Source organism: Phasianus colchicus, chromosome 16, assembly GCF_987193195.1.
Source record: "Phasianus colchicus chromosome 16, bPhaCol1.hap1.1, whole genome shotgun sequence".
Taxonomy (NCBI): Eukaryota; Metazoa; Chordata; class Aves; order Galliformes; family Phasianidae; genus Phasianus; species Phasianus colchicus.
The window spans coordinates 9,559,629-9,576,514 of NC_143451.1; the positions used below are offsets into that span (position 1 = coordinate 9,559,629).

Sequence of the window (16,886 nt, forward strand, 5' to 3'; positions counted from 1 at the left end):
GCCGTCCGCTCGCTCCGCCTCGGGAGCGCTGACAAATAAACACGAGGCCGGGTCCGCCAACAGCTTTGGTTTTATGCAGCCACGCAGCGCGCTCAGCCTTAAGGCCAGGCCCGCTCCCCCGCCGCGCACGGAAAGCAGGCAGATCGGCCCGGAACGCGGGAGGGAACGCCGGTGTGGAAGCAGAGGCAAGGCGGCACGGCGCGGGATCCGCGAGAGCGGGGCCGGCGTGCGGACAGCGGCACGGGGCGGGGCTCGAGGCCGGGAGCCGGCGCGGTGCCGAGCGCCCCTCCTCCCCCGAGGCAAACCGCGGCGTCCCGGCGTTCAGCTGCCCCGCGGCTCCGCTCCCGGGAAGCCGGTCACCTCTCCCACCTCGCTGACGGGCTGCTCGCCGTGCCTGAACGCCAGCTTGTACTTTAAACGGATGGGATCCTGGGGGAGAAGAAAGCAGAGAGGGGCACGTCGCAGCTGCAGCCGCCTTCCGTCCCATCCCTCGCAGCCCCGCTGCACTTAATCACCCTGTGGAAGGCTCTGCAGGGCACAGATGATAACATAAGAGCCGTGCAAGTCTCTGCAGAGCATGCTTGGAAATCCAAGCCTGGGCACCCCCCCTCAGTGATGGGAAGAATCCCAACATTCTTCTTGTGGCCCATAAATATTTATCAGCACAACAAAGGTGACACACGCAGTCGTGCCATCAGTTGCTGACAGCTGCTCCCAGCAGGCAGACAAGCACAACTGTGCAGCCCCCACTGCAGTCACTGCACATTCAATCCTGAAAAGCTGTTGCAGAGGAAGAAATAACCTCCATCACAACCCAGCGCGTCCCTCCCACACGTCTCCTCGCAGACACCACCGCCCTTCACACAAATACGTTATGGCCACATTCGGTGACCCATTGCAGAACCACTGCCACGTACTTTGTGTGGATTGGCAAGCAGCAGGACCTGAGACACCACTGCTGGGGGAAGCAGCGGGCTGAAGGCTGGGAGCTCAGAACCCGATGCTGGTTGCAACTTTATTTTCATGGTCTGAAAGAGAAAGCAAAAGGAAATCTTTTGGTCCACGCTGAAAAAGAGCTGGGAGTAGTAAGCAGCTCCGCAGTTTGGTAGAAGAGTCAGCCTCCATCTAAAGGAGGACATTCCTAAATAGGCAACTCTATGCTGTACGTACACAGGTACAGTGAGTACCTTATCAGGAGGTTAAAGCAGCGTGTTTGGAGCTTTGCTTCTTAAGGTCAGGGATCTACTCTGTGAAAGAGGCACCTGAACCACAGGTACTATCATACAACTGGCTTGTAGTTTGGGAAAATGAGCCATGCAATTTTTAATATACAAAGAAAAATTCTAAGCATGAAATGGCAAACCTTCTTCTCAAGACGTTTCTGAGTAGCCCCACTCCATTTTATTCATCATAGGCTTCTTACCTTTGGGACTGCAGCCTGAAACACAATGTCCTTTATTGGCTGAGCTGAGGTGCTCAGCATGGAGAGAACCATCACCAGCACATCTGGTCGGCCAGGAGCTGGGTCTCTGGAGAAGTGGAGCATAGCTTTGAAGCCATCTCTGTCATACACTGTAAGTGGACAGACACTACCTGCCGGAAACAAAAGGAAAATAAGAAACAAAGCATGGATTTCCCTTCTCTTCTGAGGGCAGAACAATGAAGGTAGGCTAAGAACAGCAAGAAGGAAAAATTCGTACGAACTTTTACTTGCTCTAGCAAACTCATAGGCCAAGCAATGGACAATGCTGGCCTGTGATTTACATTTCACCTCCAAAGTACAGAGAGGAATCTACATGTCATGAGATATGAGGTGACTAGCAGCTGAGATTTTAACTGTCAGTTAAAGAGATGAGCTACAAATCCAAAACATACAATGGGAAAAGCAAAAATATAACACTTCAGCAACTTATGGGACTTAGCCTCTTATTACCAGGGGTAAATCCACAGCTGGCCATCACCATCCAGCCTTTCCAGAATCTGCTAAATCCTTAACTTCAGAGACTGAAGTTAGAAGACAGTTTTGCCTTAGGACCCATAAGTATCTCTTAAGCCTCTGAAAAAGTACTGCCTGAAGTTTCACAGAAGATGCCAGAGTCAAAGAGTTTAGAAGCACACTAGAAAGATTAGCCAGGGCATGAAACTTCTGACTACTGAATAGGACATTTCCATGGTATCATTCCTAGCTCTTGCTCAAATTCTCAGATACATTAAATCCTTCATAGAAGAGCCAGTTTTCTCCAGCTGACCCTCACAGCATGAAGCTACTTTGGCTTGCTTGCTCCCCTGCAAAAAATCACAGAAGAGCTCTTTTAAGCAGAGCTGGGGCACAGAAATCATTGCACTTACTCAGTGTAATTGAAATTAAAGGGACAAAAAGGTTTGCTAGAGAAGCATCATTGGAAGCTGGATGCAAAGAGGCAGCAGGCTTCAGCTCGTAGCCTAGGCTGGAGAATGAAGGATCTGCCATTGAGCTATTTGGAAGATCTGGAAAGGGCAATTTCATTGGTGATAAATCCCTGGAAAGAAAAGCATGTAGAAAGCTTATATTAACTGGGGAGAGTACATGGCATAAACCATCCTCTGCTGAGTCCGTGTCTGTGTTCCCAATCCCTCATCCCTTTTAGGTACAAAGTACAAGCATACTCTGATTTCCTAGGAAGTTTGAAAATGGTCTCTACTTCGTATGGAAGACACTGCTGTTTCAGCATTATAAGGCAATCTTGTTTCTGTTACTGTCATGAAACTTTGTTATGCAGGCTCTCTGGAGCTCTGTCAATGAGATTAAACTAAGTTCTCGCTCAGAGTCAGTGCAAAAGGCTGGGAACCTCCAGAAACACTTCTTGGCCCAATCTCCTTCTGGCAGATTGGATAAATTGGATAAGCTTATGATAATGGCCACCTGCTCTGAAGACCTGTGGATGGTAAATCTGTTAGGCTTCTAATGAATGCCAGGAAACTATCTTGTCAAAGCCTGAGAAAAAGCTGGAGAAAAGATATCTGACTTGGATGTTTTTGTTCCTTTAGCTCAAGAATACCTTTTTGCTAAGCCATGGGATTTGTTCCACCAAGTTTCTGACCCTGTGAAGGTCCAGGTGTACAATTATTCAGAGTTAGAATTAATAGGTGCACAGCTGCTGCTTTAAGAGCCAGTGCACGGATGGACAGCTTGCCATCATTACCCAGTTGTAGCTAAAAGGTTTTTTCCAAACCTCACTGCTGTAAAAACAGTATTTCTCCTCTCCAAAGTCAGACTGTACTGTGTAGAGCTTGCTTACAAGGATAACATCTTGGTCCTGGGAGGTGGAGAGAGCTGATCGAGGCCCCGAAATTCAGTCTTCTCTGAGCAGCTGCCTCCCCAGCTTTCCTCCAGTTCCAGTGGTTCAAAAGCACTTACATTTTTACTATGTCCATTGTGTACAGCAGCCTGGAAAAGAGGTACTTCTGGTTCACGCTGCAGATCACCAGGAAAATAAATAAAACCTGTTCCACTAAAAATAATTGTGGTGGTTTTTTTTGTTTTTGTTTTTTTTTTTTTTAATTCACATGAGGTTAATTAAAGTAGAAATAAATTTGAGTAATCTGGTTGTGAACTGCAGCCCATATATTCATTGCACTGCAGCAGGTTTCCCTTCAGAGTAGAGGGGGTGTAAAAAAAAAAAAAAAAAGATAGAATAGGCTGCAGGAGAAAGATGGGAGATCAAGAATCCTATCTGATGTTTGTGCTTTGTGTCTTATGGACTGCTGTAGCTGAGGATCACTCACCTCTGATAAGCCAAGGTCAGGCAGCGGTTTCTGTAAAACCAGAGAGTCACTGAGATCTAAGAAAGATACCAAAAGGCACAGATCAATTACAGAAAACAGCTGTTTTCCCACAGATTCTTTCATCATTGTCTAACAGCAGTTTGCCTTTAACACCATTAAAGCAACTATACTCCTAAAAACTTGCCCTAGCTAAAGGGCCTACTTTCTTTTAAGATAAGCACTGAAGTCAAAATTCTGTCTTTATTAAGTACTGCAAACCCTAGTAACAAGGCTAATGATGTTCTGAATTGTACATACAAACCTAATGACTTCAGCTCCTCCTCCAGCAGACAAGCAGAGGTGGTGCTGCTGTGTCGCGAGGCAGAGGTGATGTCTGAAAACTGGTCTGCAGGAGACTGAGCCATGGCCTCCAGCTCAGAGAAGTCAATCAGTGTATAGCTCTTCATGCGCCTCGGGGGTGTCCGATGTGCTTTGGAAAGAGCAGGAAGAGTTAAAGAGAAAGCTTCTGAAAGCAGCAGTGCACACATGGCTACAGGCACATGCTAAAGGACTCAGGCAAAGAGCTCCAGGAACATTTTCATTCAACCACAAGTAGAAAAAAATAGCTATGTAATAGTTTTCATGTGCTTAAGGGTTTTGCCCACATCTGTCCTCTGAAAAGCAGTTCCCTTCCAGACTCCACTCACCCATTAAATGCAGGGCAGAGCTGTCATGGAGTGCTGTGGAATTCTTTACCTGGTGCATCAGAGGAGCTGCTGGCTGAACATCCTCCCCCACCGTCCTCTTGACTGCCTACAGTCTGCCTGTACCGTCCCAGCACCTGCGTGAGCCTGTCGTTGGCCTGCAGCAGCTCAGCTGGAAAAGAAGAGAGACCACCTTTGATGGAAGAAACTGGATTTGTTATTTAACTTTGGGCTCCAAGTGAAAATTAATAGCTTCTCAGGGGAGGAGTAATTTTGTGCCACTTCCCAAACACGGTTTATCATTCCAAGCAGAAATCTTGGGTAGCAAATGCATAAGCATTCCTTCAAGGAAAGGAATATTTCACTTAGGAAATGAAGAACACAAATGCAAAGAGTTCCAAGGACAGCACTGTCTCTTACCTAAAGCCTCGTCATCATCAACTGTCTCACTGGCCAGGCGGAAAAGCAGTGGCCTGAGCTTCTCACAGCGCTGGAATAGGCTCTGGGGAAAGAAACATTTCATGTCATTGCTCAGAAGATCCTCGACACTCTCAAACTTCCCTATGTTCCTGTGACCACCTGTAAGTGATGCTACTTCTGGAACAGCAAGCTGCATGTTCTGCTTTGGTCCAGGGTATCAGTGCTGCCTCTGCACTCTTATAACACAGTGACCTGGAAGTACAGACACTGGAACAAAGTGGTGATGCTGGTACCTGCTCAGCAATCACATCTCCTCAATGCATACAGGTGTAAGATAAGTCAGTGTCAAATTTTCCAATTAAAAAGTATCCAGCAGTGAATGGATAAATCACAGTAGTCAGAAGAAAGTGTTATGTCCATCAGTTTCTAATACTCTCAGAAAAGACAAAGCCTATCATGGCTCTCTTTCTTCTCAGTATTTTGGAAGTGAGTAGGCACAGTGGAAGCTGATTTTTTGGGTTTTTTTTTTTTGGTTTTTTTTTTTCCATCTGAAAGTAGTCTCTACCACCTCCTACAGCCACAGCCCTCCCAACTGAAGCTAACTCCAAACTCTCAGTCACACATAAGCACTTCCCTACAAAAATTACGAAAATTCACTGGTCAGTAATTTTGAAGCAGACCAGTGAACTCTGATCCGGAAAAAGGGAATCACAGTAACCAGAGTACAGGTCAAAGATCCAATAGTTTTGAGCTTCCCCAGTCACACCTCCTCATGCCCACCTAACCATGACTGGGCTAAGGGAATTCCCATGCGTTACTCCACTGCTGGAGGAAGAATCACTTCCCCATAAGATACCACAAGAAAAGCAGCTGATCTGAACAGAAACTAGAATTGGCACAGCAAGAGACCATTCCATTCCAACTTTATTACTCGGATGAGAGGGACTGTCATTCACCAAGCACACTGGAAGTTATTCCTGCCACGGTAATGTTCTTCCCTTGCAGAAATGGAGTGCAGCTTGCTGCCAATTGAATCCTGTTGTCCCAGGCCCTCCCAGCCACAGCCAAAAGAACCTCTCATGAAGGAAAAAGGAACACCTACCTGGAGCGTTTCATGGTCAGATTTGGGTAATTCCTGTCTCTTATAACCTTCCAGCAATTCATCCATTCGTTTAACATTTTCAGAAACTTCGCTGATTGTATTCGCTCTTCTGGACACCTTAGCTGACTTTTCTTGTTCCTTTGAAAAGCGAAATAAAAGTAGATGATGACTTGGCTAATACAGCCAGAGAACGTGCTTGTTTTGGTCATTCTGGATCCCCCTTGGTGGGGGGCAGCTTCCTATAAATATGTCACTGTGTACAAAGTATGGCACAAATTCCACAAAGAAGCCTCAGTATCAGTGCTGTGCCATACACAGGTATTGAGAAAGGAGGCAGTACACCTCCTGCCCTCCTCAGGGCACTGGGCAGCCTGTGCTGGTGTACAGGGATGCATTTCACCACAGTCATAAAGAAGCCTTCAAAATTAGAGCTGGGAATTGATGGCTTCTGCCACACAGAAAGGCACTCAAAATCACCGCAGTGAATTTTTTTTTAAAACAGAGGCAGGCTGACCTTTCAGATAGGAAATAAGAACCAGACAGACATAGTGCCTACAGGAGAAAGGCAGTTCTCTACAAGTGCAGCTCTTTCCCACCTAGGAACCTACGTAGTTCATCTGAGTCTGATGTTAGAGAATAGTTCCCATTACCACACCTGGTACTTCCTTTAAATGCCAGGATGGCGGCAAGTATTCTGGATGTCATATATAGAACCAACAGTCACAGACAGAACTGCCAGGTCCCCTGCCATCCCTCCTTCTGTCCTGAGAGGCTATGGCTCCCACAGACACCCACCTCCTTGATCATGCTCTTGATCAACCGGTTGGCAGCCTGCAGGTCCTCAGCATGGCTGCTCTTCAACAGTCTTGCTAGGAGCTGTGAGGGGAAACCATTGGACAGCAGTCAGCAGCATTCTCCAGCCACCGTGTTGGGTACACCCCACAGGTACACCCCCCAGCAGAGCAGTGCTCAAGGATACCCACTGTCAGCAGCTCAGTGCAGACAGTTGAGAACAATGACTTTCTGGCACCAGGAACATGAGAAAAATGGGGGAAGATGGCCAAGCCCAGGACAGCACAGATCAGTGCAGTAACACAGCATGGGGCAGCAGAACTGCTGCAGGGCCCAGAGGGGCCTTCCCTCCGAAATGCAAAGAGAAACTATTTCTGTAAAAATGTTTCACTTTTGACCAAGCAATGCTTTCTGATGAAATATCACAGAATTCTCCACTTGTTGTTCAGCAGGAGCATCAGCATTGCTCCGAAGCAGCACAGCATATATCTGCATGTGTTCTCAGCAGTAAAAATCAGAGTGGGAGCAGGGAGGAAAGCCTTGAGGTTTACTTTGGATTTCTCTTCATCGGTGTCAAAGATGGAGTTCTGAGGTCTTGGCGAAGGGGGAGGTAAGATTTTGTCTTCTGGCAATTTGGGGTCTTCTTTCACAATCCCTAGAATGATCAACAGTATTGGTTCAGTGGTGCCTGAGCTGCCACAACACAATGCTCAGCAGCATGCTGGTCCTGCACCCAGCTGTGCACCCATGCCCAGCATTGCACAGAACAGCATCCCAGGGCAAAGAGCTCCAGAACCTGCTCTGTACCCTTTCACCACACCACCAGGGGTGAGCACTGTGAGATCAGTGGCCACAAGGCTGAAATGGCTCAATACAACCATTGTTGGGTAAATCTCTTTACACAGTTACAGGCATCCCTGAGCAGCCCAGCAGCCTTGGAAGCAGCCTTTGTCCTTTCTCCCTCACACAGAATGTCTTACAGAAAAAGCTGAGTCACAAAAGCAAAGAGGACTGAGAAGTGTGGGCTGAAGTCATGTGACCTCAAAGTTAAGAAGGAAACTGAAATAACAGAACTGAACCTTGTTTCTTCAACATCTGATAAGCATCCCGGATTTTAACTTCCTGAGGAAACCAAACTGTCCAACTGAATATTATTTCTGTCACTCTGGACTTGACTTTTTCTGAAGACCACGTTCCATAGTACTGAGGAAGAACAAAAAAAAAGAAAAATAGATCAAAACTGAAGATTTTGCACCATATATGGCATACAGGTCTGGCCCCAAATTCCTTGCGTGCAGAGCTCAAACAGCAAACGGACTCCCAGCACACACACAGTGCTGTCAGCTGTGTTTCTTGCAATACATGGAACAGTGTGCACAGCACTGGCTGCAAATAAAAGCAATGCAATTGCATGTGTGCTAATGTCATTAATATTATTTGACAATCAACATGAAACCATTTCAAAGGCTCTCTGATCGGTTACTACATCTGAAACCAAAAGGTGCTTTTTAGCTCATTTAATGAAAACAGCCCTGTGTTTTATTCAGGCTGATCCTGCTCCATGAGCACAGCCCCAACTTGGCTACTTTCCACGTAAGGAAGCAGTGAGGATAGAAGGAGTTACAATTATTACTTTCTTTACAGGGAAATTCACATCCACTCCTTACGCTCAGAGGTGCAGAACAGAAATTCTGCTCTACTTCTCCATGACATTCATCCTAAGCTTTTCCATCCAGGCTGAAACATACAGTACATCCCTTCACCATGTGCTGGGCAGCCACAGCCACCCACCTTTGGGGACAGCACTTTAATCAGCTCATTCAGAAACCGGAACTTTGCTATTTCATTGTGAAATTTCTCACCGCAGTTATTCACACATGTCTCCAGCACCTGCAGAAAAGGAACCAGAAAACAGAGCTGTGCACACACGGCTTAGGGAATTCATAAAGACTTTGTTACTACGATGTTACATTTAAGGCCGTTCTGGCACAGCGTGCACGCAGACAGATACAGAAGTTGCACAAAAGTATCTTTTCTTCATCTAACCCTCTCAAGAAAGGTGCTGAAGATCACTGTGCTGTCCTCCCCTTTCTTAACAACTTCTGAAGCTGCTGACTCTGAGGCAATAGCACAGGCACGACAGCTGGAGCCGGGACCCACAGCAGAATGCCACAGAAAGGAGCCAAAGGATTTACTCCCTCCGTGTTTCCCCGGTTTCTCCATTCATTGTGTAACCAAAAGCGGGGTAGGCATCCCCGGAAAAAAGAAATGGGGGCATATCAGAAAGAAAAAGCAGCAGCAGCCTTAGTACCCCAATCCCAAGACGGCAATCATCGCTGCCTCTCCTCGCACGTGGTCGAGAGCACTTACTGTCAGCGCATGGAGAGCTTCCACCTCCTGGGGCGACTGTATCTTGTGCGCCAGCAGCCGCGCTGCCAGCGGTGGGCTGGGGAGCAACAGAAGCGGGTCAGCCAGCGGCTCGAGATCCCGAGGGAACCCAGCGCTGCTAACGGTGCCCTGCGGGGAAGAGCAATGGGCCGACCCGAGCGCTACGCTGCGGGCTGGGCAGGGCCGCCGCTCTCCTTACCCCTCCGCGTCCGCGTTGAGCTGCGCGCAGAACTGCTGGATGCATTCCCAGTTCTCCTCGTGGACACCCGGGTCGGTGGCTTCGTCTTACGCGGTGGAGGAAAGAAAAGGTTTCGGTGTGAAATCGCGAGGCACGGGCGGGGAGCGGCTCAGCACCGGCCGCTCCGCTCGGGGCCTTTTCGTGAAAGGCAGAAATGGAAAACAAGCGACGGGCAGGAAGCGCTCATCACCGACATCTGCGTAAAAACGCAGCGCCGAGCCCGGTCTGGAAGCGCCCGAGGTGGGAGCGGAGCGCTCAGCCCCGGCAGCGCGGAGCCGCGGAACGCTCCCAGCCCGGCCCGCCGCCCCCGCGCCCGTCCCGGCAGCTCCCGGCCCACCCTCGGGCACACGGCGGCCGCAGCGCTGCCCGCGCCCCCTCCCCGCCGGCACTCACTCAGCCACCGCTGCAGCCGCTCCGCGCCGGCCATGGGCTCCCGCTGCGTCCCGCTCCGCTGCCCCGCCCGCTCCCGGGGCCGCCCAGGAAGCGCTGCTCGCAGCGCCGGCCGCCACCCCCCCCCCCACCCCGCACAGACAGCACGCAGAGAGGTGGTTTTGGTGACAGCTGTCACCAGAGCGATTTAACACTTAAAGGTCGGCCCTCCAATAGGGAAAGTTCCACATTTCAGCTGAACCACGCATACAGCACAGCGAGTTTAAAGTCCTTTCTCCACAGCGGCAGGTAGCAGCTGCTCACAGCCTCCAGCACTGCAAGGTGGGCAGCTGGCACAGCACTGCCTTTTTATCTGTGGGCTCTGACTTGCTGATAGAAGTCTCTGGATCCCAGCCGGAACACTCGTCTATTTCCACAGGGTGACAGCATGAGGACAGACCTCTCTCTGTACTCAGCTCCTCTCCCACAGACTGCCTCATGCTGAGTGTACAGACACACAGACACCCACATGGCCCAAAGCCCAGCACATCTGATCAGAGATGATCCGGCTCTGGGATGCTGACAGGTGGTATCCACACCTCCTGGACCCAGCGCTGGCTGCCCGTGCTGTGGGTCTCACTTTAGCTGGACAGCACTTTGCGTATCCTTCCACACACTTCTCTGGGGCCCAACGTCACCATCATCTCAGCAACGCTCGGTCCATGCTGAAAGCACAGAAGAAATCTTTGTACAAATGGAAACTTACACTTTCCAGTACAAAAGTCTGTACCACCAGGCAGGAAGTGATGAAGTGACAAGCTATCAGATTGCTGTTAGACCAAGGGCAGGGGTTTTGTTAGCAATCTCAAAGCAAGACTTAGCTCTTTCTTCCTGAAGTAAAACAGTCAGGCTGAACCAAAAACAACAACCCCAGAGCTCAAGTCAGAAGCAGGCTGTGAAGAATGCCTCTTGTAAAACTTGGGTTTGAACTTTGTACAACAGATAAATGCAGAGCATTGCACTCAAGATCCTCATTGGCATAAAACCCACAAGGTTGCAAATGCCCTCTACAGTGGGTCCAGAAGTTTTGCTAACTTCAGGCTTGCAAGCGGCACATCCATGCCTTAAAAATGCCTTTCTGGAATTGTCAGAACAGCCCTTTCTTCCAGAACTGCTTTATGTCAGTACTTTCACTCCTAACAGCAACTGACATAAATTCTTCTAATAAGTCCAGCCCAAATGCTGGTATCTTGATAGCACAGAAAGATAGCTAGTTAAAAAACACACACAAAACCAGAAGGCCCCAGCACCAGAATTGTTTTTTACCTGCTGCCCACTGAGAGCCAGGCGGAGGAGCTTCATCATGCTGCTGTACTTGGTTTCTTTGGTCTGCTTCTGGAGGTTTCTGAGTTCTTTGTTCAACTCCTCAATGGTCCAAACAGCTGCTGGCTTTGTCATAAGCCTTTAGGAAATGAGTAATTCAGATTTCTGAATAAATACAATTTTTAGAGATACAGAAGCCATTATTGGCAACATCATATGTAGACAGCAGTACTATCATCTCCACAGGACAGGCAGGATTCTGAAATTTGAATTGCCATCACCTGGATTCAGTTACTACTCAGCTGTGACAAATGACTGGGAGCAATCAGCTTTGCAGACAGCTGAAAATGATAGTTAATTTTGCAGCTATTGCCACCTCAACTTCTCTCTGAGGTGTTCAGGGCTCATTTTCATCAAAAGCTTTCACCTGATATACACAGAATCTGAACAGGAAAAGAGAGATGGACACAGCATCCCTCCCAGCTGCAAGGCATGCAGCAGCAGAGGAACATGCAAGGCAGCAATGAAACATGCTGGCAAAGGCCCACAGAATTCCTTGGTACAGAAGAAAGGACCTAGCAAAGGTTGGACAGACAGTCTGCCATCCCAGTGATGCTTCTGATCGGAGAGAAATGCAGACTGCTAGCTAGGGGCCAAGAAATGAAAACCAGAGGATTGCCCCAGGGATGAGTGCTTTGGAAGCAATTAATTCTGCTGGGCATAGACTGCATTCATTCCAGAGACCCAGCAGACTTGTGATAGGTCTACACACAGGCTGACCAAACCACCTTGTCCTTCTGTCAGATGCTGCAGCAGACAAAGATACAGGAGATCAGACAGCACAGAAAAGCTCTTGGTTTTCTTCATCAGCACTATGTTAGCACATAAACTTATTGTGCTCAGTGCTTTACAAAGCACAGACATGACAATTCTTGCTTGAGAGCCTTAACATGAGATTTCCTGCTGGTAAACAGTCTTTCAATTAAATACATACAGAACCTCTTGGCAGTTATTAACTGCAGCACATTCTGAGGTGAAGCAAAATACATAAAAACCATGAGCACGTCCAACATGAATACAGTGGCCAAGCAGCAATGCCAGGGGACATCAGGTGGATGTGTATAGAGCTGCAAGGTGACACTTACCCTAGGACTAGTTTTCCTATTTCATCTACTTCTGCAGAAATAGTCTGTAGATGCTCTCGGGACACCAAGGGCCTAACCCACAAGTAGGAATAGTTGCCCGACACCAGGTCCTTCAGATGGCTTATGTGGCCCTGGGGGAAAAAAGCAAAGCTGACAAGACCAGGGGTGACAGTGACAGTCTGGGGAGAGAAGAGGATCCTTCTCTCTGTGCTTCACAAACAGCTGAAGTTCCAGCACACTGCTACCTTGTGCTTTGTGCCTGCTTAGAAAAAACATGAACTGCTGACATTTTAGTTGCTGTTTTTCACACCCGTAGCTGCCTGGTGCACACGGAGATACAAAAGCAGCCTGAAGGCTTTGGTACCAGTCCTGCACAGGCAGCTGACTCACTCTGTCCCTGGAAGTGGCTCGCCACACTCAGTTGCTGCCTCTCATGAGATGCACAGGGAGTCACATGGGCAGCCCACAGCAAAACCTCTGCTGACAGACAGGGTCTCTGCCTGCTCTTACAGAGGCACTTTACTACCCTCAAGGAATTCCCCAGATCCTACAGCAGTATCCAAGGAGCAGACTGGGAAACTGCCAGGTTCATACTCTTTCCTAGCACTGGGAAAAGCCACAGTATCTCCTATCCCCTTTACAACGTGCACTCTGCCACTGACCTGAGACTGGGGCTCTGCACACCCAGGTGCCATTAGTTTAACCATCAAGAGCTTTATCCATCTCTGCTAAGCAGTTGCTTTGACTTTCATTCCAAAGCACGGAGCTGTAGCAACACAAGCATCTTTACACTGCCCAATTAGCAAAAAGCATGGGTGAACTGCCTGGTAGTACGAGGATTCTGCTTAGTACAGATCTTTGCACCACAGGCACGACCCATCCTGGACCATGAGGCAAAGCACAGCATGGAAGCCATCAACTCTCATCTAGACAAAGCCACAGCTGACTTGATCCTGCAATACTAATAGTGTTTCCATGGCTGGGACACACCTTCCCTCTACCAAAGGAGCTCTCTGCCAGTTCAGCAAAGAGCCAATGAGGTCACAACCCTGCAAAGATTGCCAAGATATTCAGCAAGCTCATTCCTACAGGCCAGCCAACCACACCATTGTATTTTGGCAGTAAGTGTGCACATCTGAACCAGCAGTTACAGCCACTCACTGATGGCAGTCAGCAAAACTCAGGTCAAAGCAGTGCCCCAAATTCAGCTGAGTCTTCACCCACAGAACAACGTGTGCCCATGCTCCAACCCTCCACAAAATGGTAACACCATTTTATCACTTCTCATACTTTTCTCAGCAGGAGGACTTGCTCCACATACTCCTTTTCCAGAACCTCTTTATCCACTTGTTGATCCCCATAGACGTGCTCCACCAGCAACTGCAGCTCTTGAATTAGCTTCTGTCGTAAGCCTTCATTCTCAATATGACGAGTGAGGTGCATCCTGGACAAAGAGAAACTGCTCTGGGTTTTGTTCAGTCTAATCATCTCCACCTCATATTTGTCAGTTACAACTAGCACAGTTGGAAAGGCAACATCAGACCTTGGACAGACATCCTACAAAGTATTAAGTGTAAGATCTACCACTGATATTTCTACCTGCTGAATTCTGGGAGTTTCTCAAGATCCAGTAGTGCAGAATGAGTTGTAATTCTTCCTATTTCAAACTGCGAGATCAGCTCCTCCAAAGTCCTCCCCATCTGTTTCTCTACAAAATAATTCAGCAAGGTTATGACATACATTCACTCTCTAGCAGAAAGATGAAGTCGCTGCTTTTCATCAGTAAAGGCAAGATCAGTACTGGTATAGCAGAACAGCTGAGGGAACAGCAAGAAAGGTTGCTTTCAGTGCTAGGAGGAGCAGGGACACACCCTGGCAAACAACAGGTAACTTCTGGCAGGCATGCAAGGAAACTGTCCCTTCCGTAAAACAGACTGATAACAAGGAACTAAACCTGGGACATTCTGCTTCGCTCTATTTCACCCCTTGGTGAAACATCCCTTGCATCACTCAGCCAACAGAAATAGTATGTGGCCAGGAGGCTTCCCTGCTCAGTGAAGGATTCACTCCTAAGCAGAGACTCTGAAACATAAATTAATGCGATACTCACACAGACAAAACAACAAAAGGAATAGTAGACTCAACTACACATGGTCTTTCAGGTCAAACAAGAAATGTGAAAGATGTAATATATGACACTGCAATTATTAACCAGAGAACACAAGTTTTCCCAGGACTTCACAGACAGTTTAATCCCTCTGAGATGAAGGTTGTCCCAGGTGGGAACACATTAAGCACCACTCAATTTAAACAACTGCATAAAGACAGAAAGATTCCCACCACCCAGTCCTGCATAGGAGCTCTGCAGAAGCTGTGGTGGCATTTCAGTGACAGAGACCCACTCAGACCGCTTGCCTGACATCCGCTTCCTTTCAAACACTGTCAATCTTCTAGAATACTAAAATAAACCCATCCTTCCCCCTAAAGTCAGCCCCAAGGGGTTTCTACCAAGCACCAAGCCTGCTCTCATTACCTGCGAACCCAGAGCCGCAGTTGGTTATCATGTCCAGCAGAGCCTCAGGCAGATAGCCCTCCTGGGCAAAGCGCTCCAGGAAGATGTCCCCCTGCCTCTTGGACAGCTTACTGCCATCCTTGTTCAGAAGCAGTGGAAGGTGCCCGAACTGCGGGGGATCCCAGCCGAAGGCTTTGTAGAGGAGGAGGTGCTTGGATGTTGAAGTAAGCCACTCAGTCCCACGCAGGACGTGGCTGATGTCCATGTGGTGGTCATCCACCACATTGGCCAGGTGGTACGTGGGGAAGCCATCTCCCTTGAGGATCACCGGGTCACCCTCCACCTCCGCCACCTCGTGCTTGTTCCAGCCATAGACCAGGTCCTGGAAGGGCTCCACGCCCCGCTCCAGTCGGAAGCGCACGACCCAGTCCAGGCCCTGTGCCAGCTTCTCAGCCACCTCCTTAGGTGTCAGGTGCCGGCACCGGTTGTCATATCTTAGAAAGGAGAATGGAGATGTTAAGTCAATATTGGCCAAACCCAGCAACGCATTTCACATTCCCAGAACATGGATTCATGACTTCTAGCTGTGATCTGCCCACTGCGTATCTACACAACCCCTCCATCCTCACACATCGCTCTCCTAAGCTCCTAAGGTTGTGAAGACAACCCTGCTGCCACATACTTAGCCCTGCATTTGGGAGCAAGAGGCTCCCCTCCTACCGTGGGGTCTGCTGGTTGCGCAGGGCCTCCTTCCTCAGCAGCTCCAGGCGCTGTGGGGTGCAGAAGCAGCGGTACGCAGCACCGCGGTCCAGCAGCACTTCGCTGGCAGCCCTGTAGAGGTCAAGCCTGAGGGACTGCTGGTAGGGGCCAAAGGGACCACCACGCCGAGGGCTCTCATCAGGGGGAATGCCTGGAAGAGCCACACAGTAGGCCTAAAAAAGGTTCCAAAACCCTCTCTTTCAGTTGTGGAACTCAAAAAAAAAAAAAAAAAAAAAGCATGGAATCAGACACCTCCAGATCCCCTCTGGCAAGCACCCATACGCAAAGAATATACTAATGTACAGTGAGCTCTGAGTGCCTCTGGTCTTTCTGTGAGGTTTCCCACACACAGGCCCCGTTACAGCTGTGTTTTGCCACAGCTGTAGGTGGGAGACTGTGTGTCAGACAGTGCAGACCAACCTGATGCTCAACCCTAAACAGCTCAGCATGTCCTTATCATAGAACCATTGAATGGTTTGATTTGGAAGGGACCTCTAAAGGCCATCTCGTCCCACTCTCTGCACTGAGCAGGGACACACACAGCTCTATCAGTGCTCAGAGCCCCATCCAGCCTGACTGTGGGTGCGTGCAGGGATGGGGCACTGCCACCTCTCTGGGCACCCTGTGCCATTCCTCACTGTCCTTACTTTAAACAACATTTTCCTTATATCCAACCTAAGCCTCCTCCCTTCTAGTTTGAAACCAAACACGAAGTCTTCCTGGTACCAAAACAGTAGCTGTGTCATTACATTTTAACAGACTAATCACATTTGAAACATTGCATGCTTTGCTGCCCTGTAGAATACTCTCGTTCTGTCACCGCCCATCCCCAGGCAAATGCCCTGGTGGCACCGGCACTGGACTTACTGTCTGGGGGCTTACCTGCCCAGTGCAGCATGTCCTCTATGCTGTCGGCAGCCCCGGGCACCACCCGGCCTTGGTCAGTGTCCTCCACTCTCAGTACGAAGGTCCCTCGCTGCTGTTTGGCAAAGATGTAATTGTACAGCGCGGTGCGGAGGCCGCCCAGGTGCAGGAAACCTGGAACCGTGTGCAAGGCACGGAAGAGCATCAGTGACAGGAGAGAAAGCGAACAAGGCACTTCCCGCAGCCCCGACCCCAGCTCAGCAGCGCTCCCGCCGCTGGTCCAGGGCCGCCCTCAGGCTGAGACCGTTACCTGTAGGACTGGGCCCGAACCGCACCCGCGGCCCCGACACAGCCGCACCGCACACCTCCCCGAGCACTCGCGCCATGCCGCCACGCCGCTTCCGCCCGCCGCGCTCAGCCAATCCCCGCGCGCAGCCAATCCCTGCGCGCAGCCAATCCCTGCGCGCAGCCAATCCCCGTGCGCAGCCAATCCCCGCGCCCGCCGGCGCCGGGGGGCGGAGCTTCG

At 49.4% G+C, this 16,886-nt stretch overlaps 2 protein-coding genes across 3 annotated transcripts; both read right to left on the minus strand.

The window, feature by feature from the left end:
• Positions 1 to 289: 289 nt before the first annotated feature.
• Positions 290 to 9,868, minus strand: GGA2 (golgi associated, gamma adaptin ear containing, ARF binding protein 2). 2 transcript variants are annotated; one of them, XM_031607001.2, is made up of 17 exons: positions 9,782 to 9,868; positions 9,350 to 9,434; positions 9,133 to 9,208; positions 8,554 to 8,652; positions 7,842 to 7,965; positions 7,314 to 7,417; positions 6,766 to 6,846; positions 5,971 to 6,108; positions 4,869 to 4,950; positions 4,501 to 4,620; positions 4,067 to 4,234; positions 3,766 to 3,821; positions 3,279 to 3,427; positions 2,350 to 2,519; positions 1,424 to 1,593; positions 918 to 1,028; positions 290 to 429 (listed from the first exon to the last, which is right to left on the minus strand). In XM_031607001.2, exons 1-17 carry the CDS (start codon positions 9,813 to 9,815, stop codon positions 322 to 324), a joined length of 1,875 nt encoding a protein of 624 aa, XP_031462861.2. In that variant the 5' UTR covers positions 9,816 to 9,868; the 3' UTR covers positions 290 to 321. The 2 variants fall into 2 exon arrangements, with proteins under 2 accessions (XP_031462861.2, XP_090007343.1); XM_090151217.1 differs by having other exon boundaries at positions 3,279 to 3,454.
• A 51-nt stretch (positions 9,869 to 9,919) lies between these two features.
• Positions 9,920 to 16,777, minus strand: EARS2 (glutamyl-tRNA synthetase 2, mitochondrial). The gene is made up of 9 exons (XM_031606677.2): positions 16,671 to 16,777; positions 16,379 to 16,534; positions 15,458 to 15,647; positions 14,759 to 15,231; positions 13,825 to 13,933; positions 13,516 to 13,669; positions 12,226 to 12,356; positions 11,084 to 11,219; positions 9,920 to 10,482 (listed from the first exon to the last, which is right to left on the minus strand). Exons 1-9 carry the CDS (start codon positions 16,744 to 16,746, stop codon positions 10,399 to 10,401), a joined length of 1,509 nt encoding a protein of 502 aa, XP_031462537.1. The 5' UTR covers positions 16,747 to 16,777; the 3' UTR covers positions 9,920 to 10,398.
• Between the last annotated feature and the right edge of the window lie 109 nt (positions 16,778 to 16,886).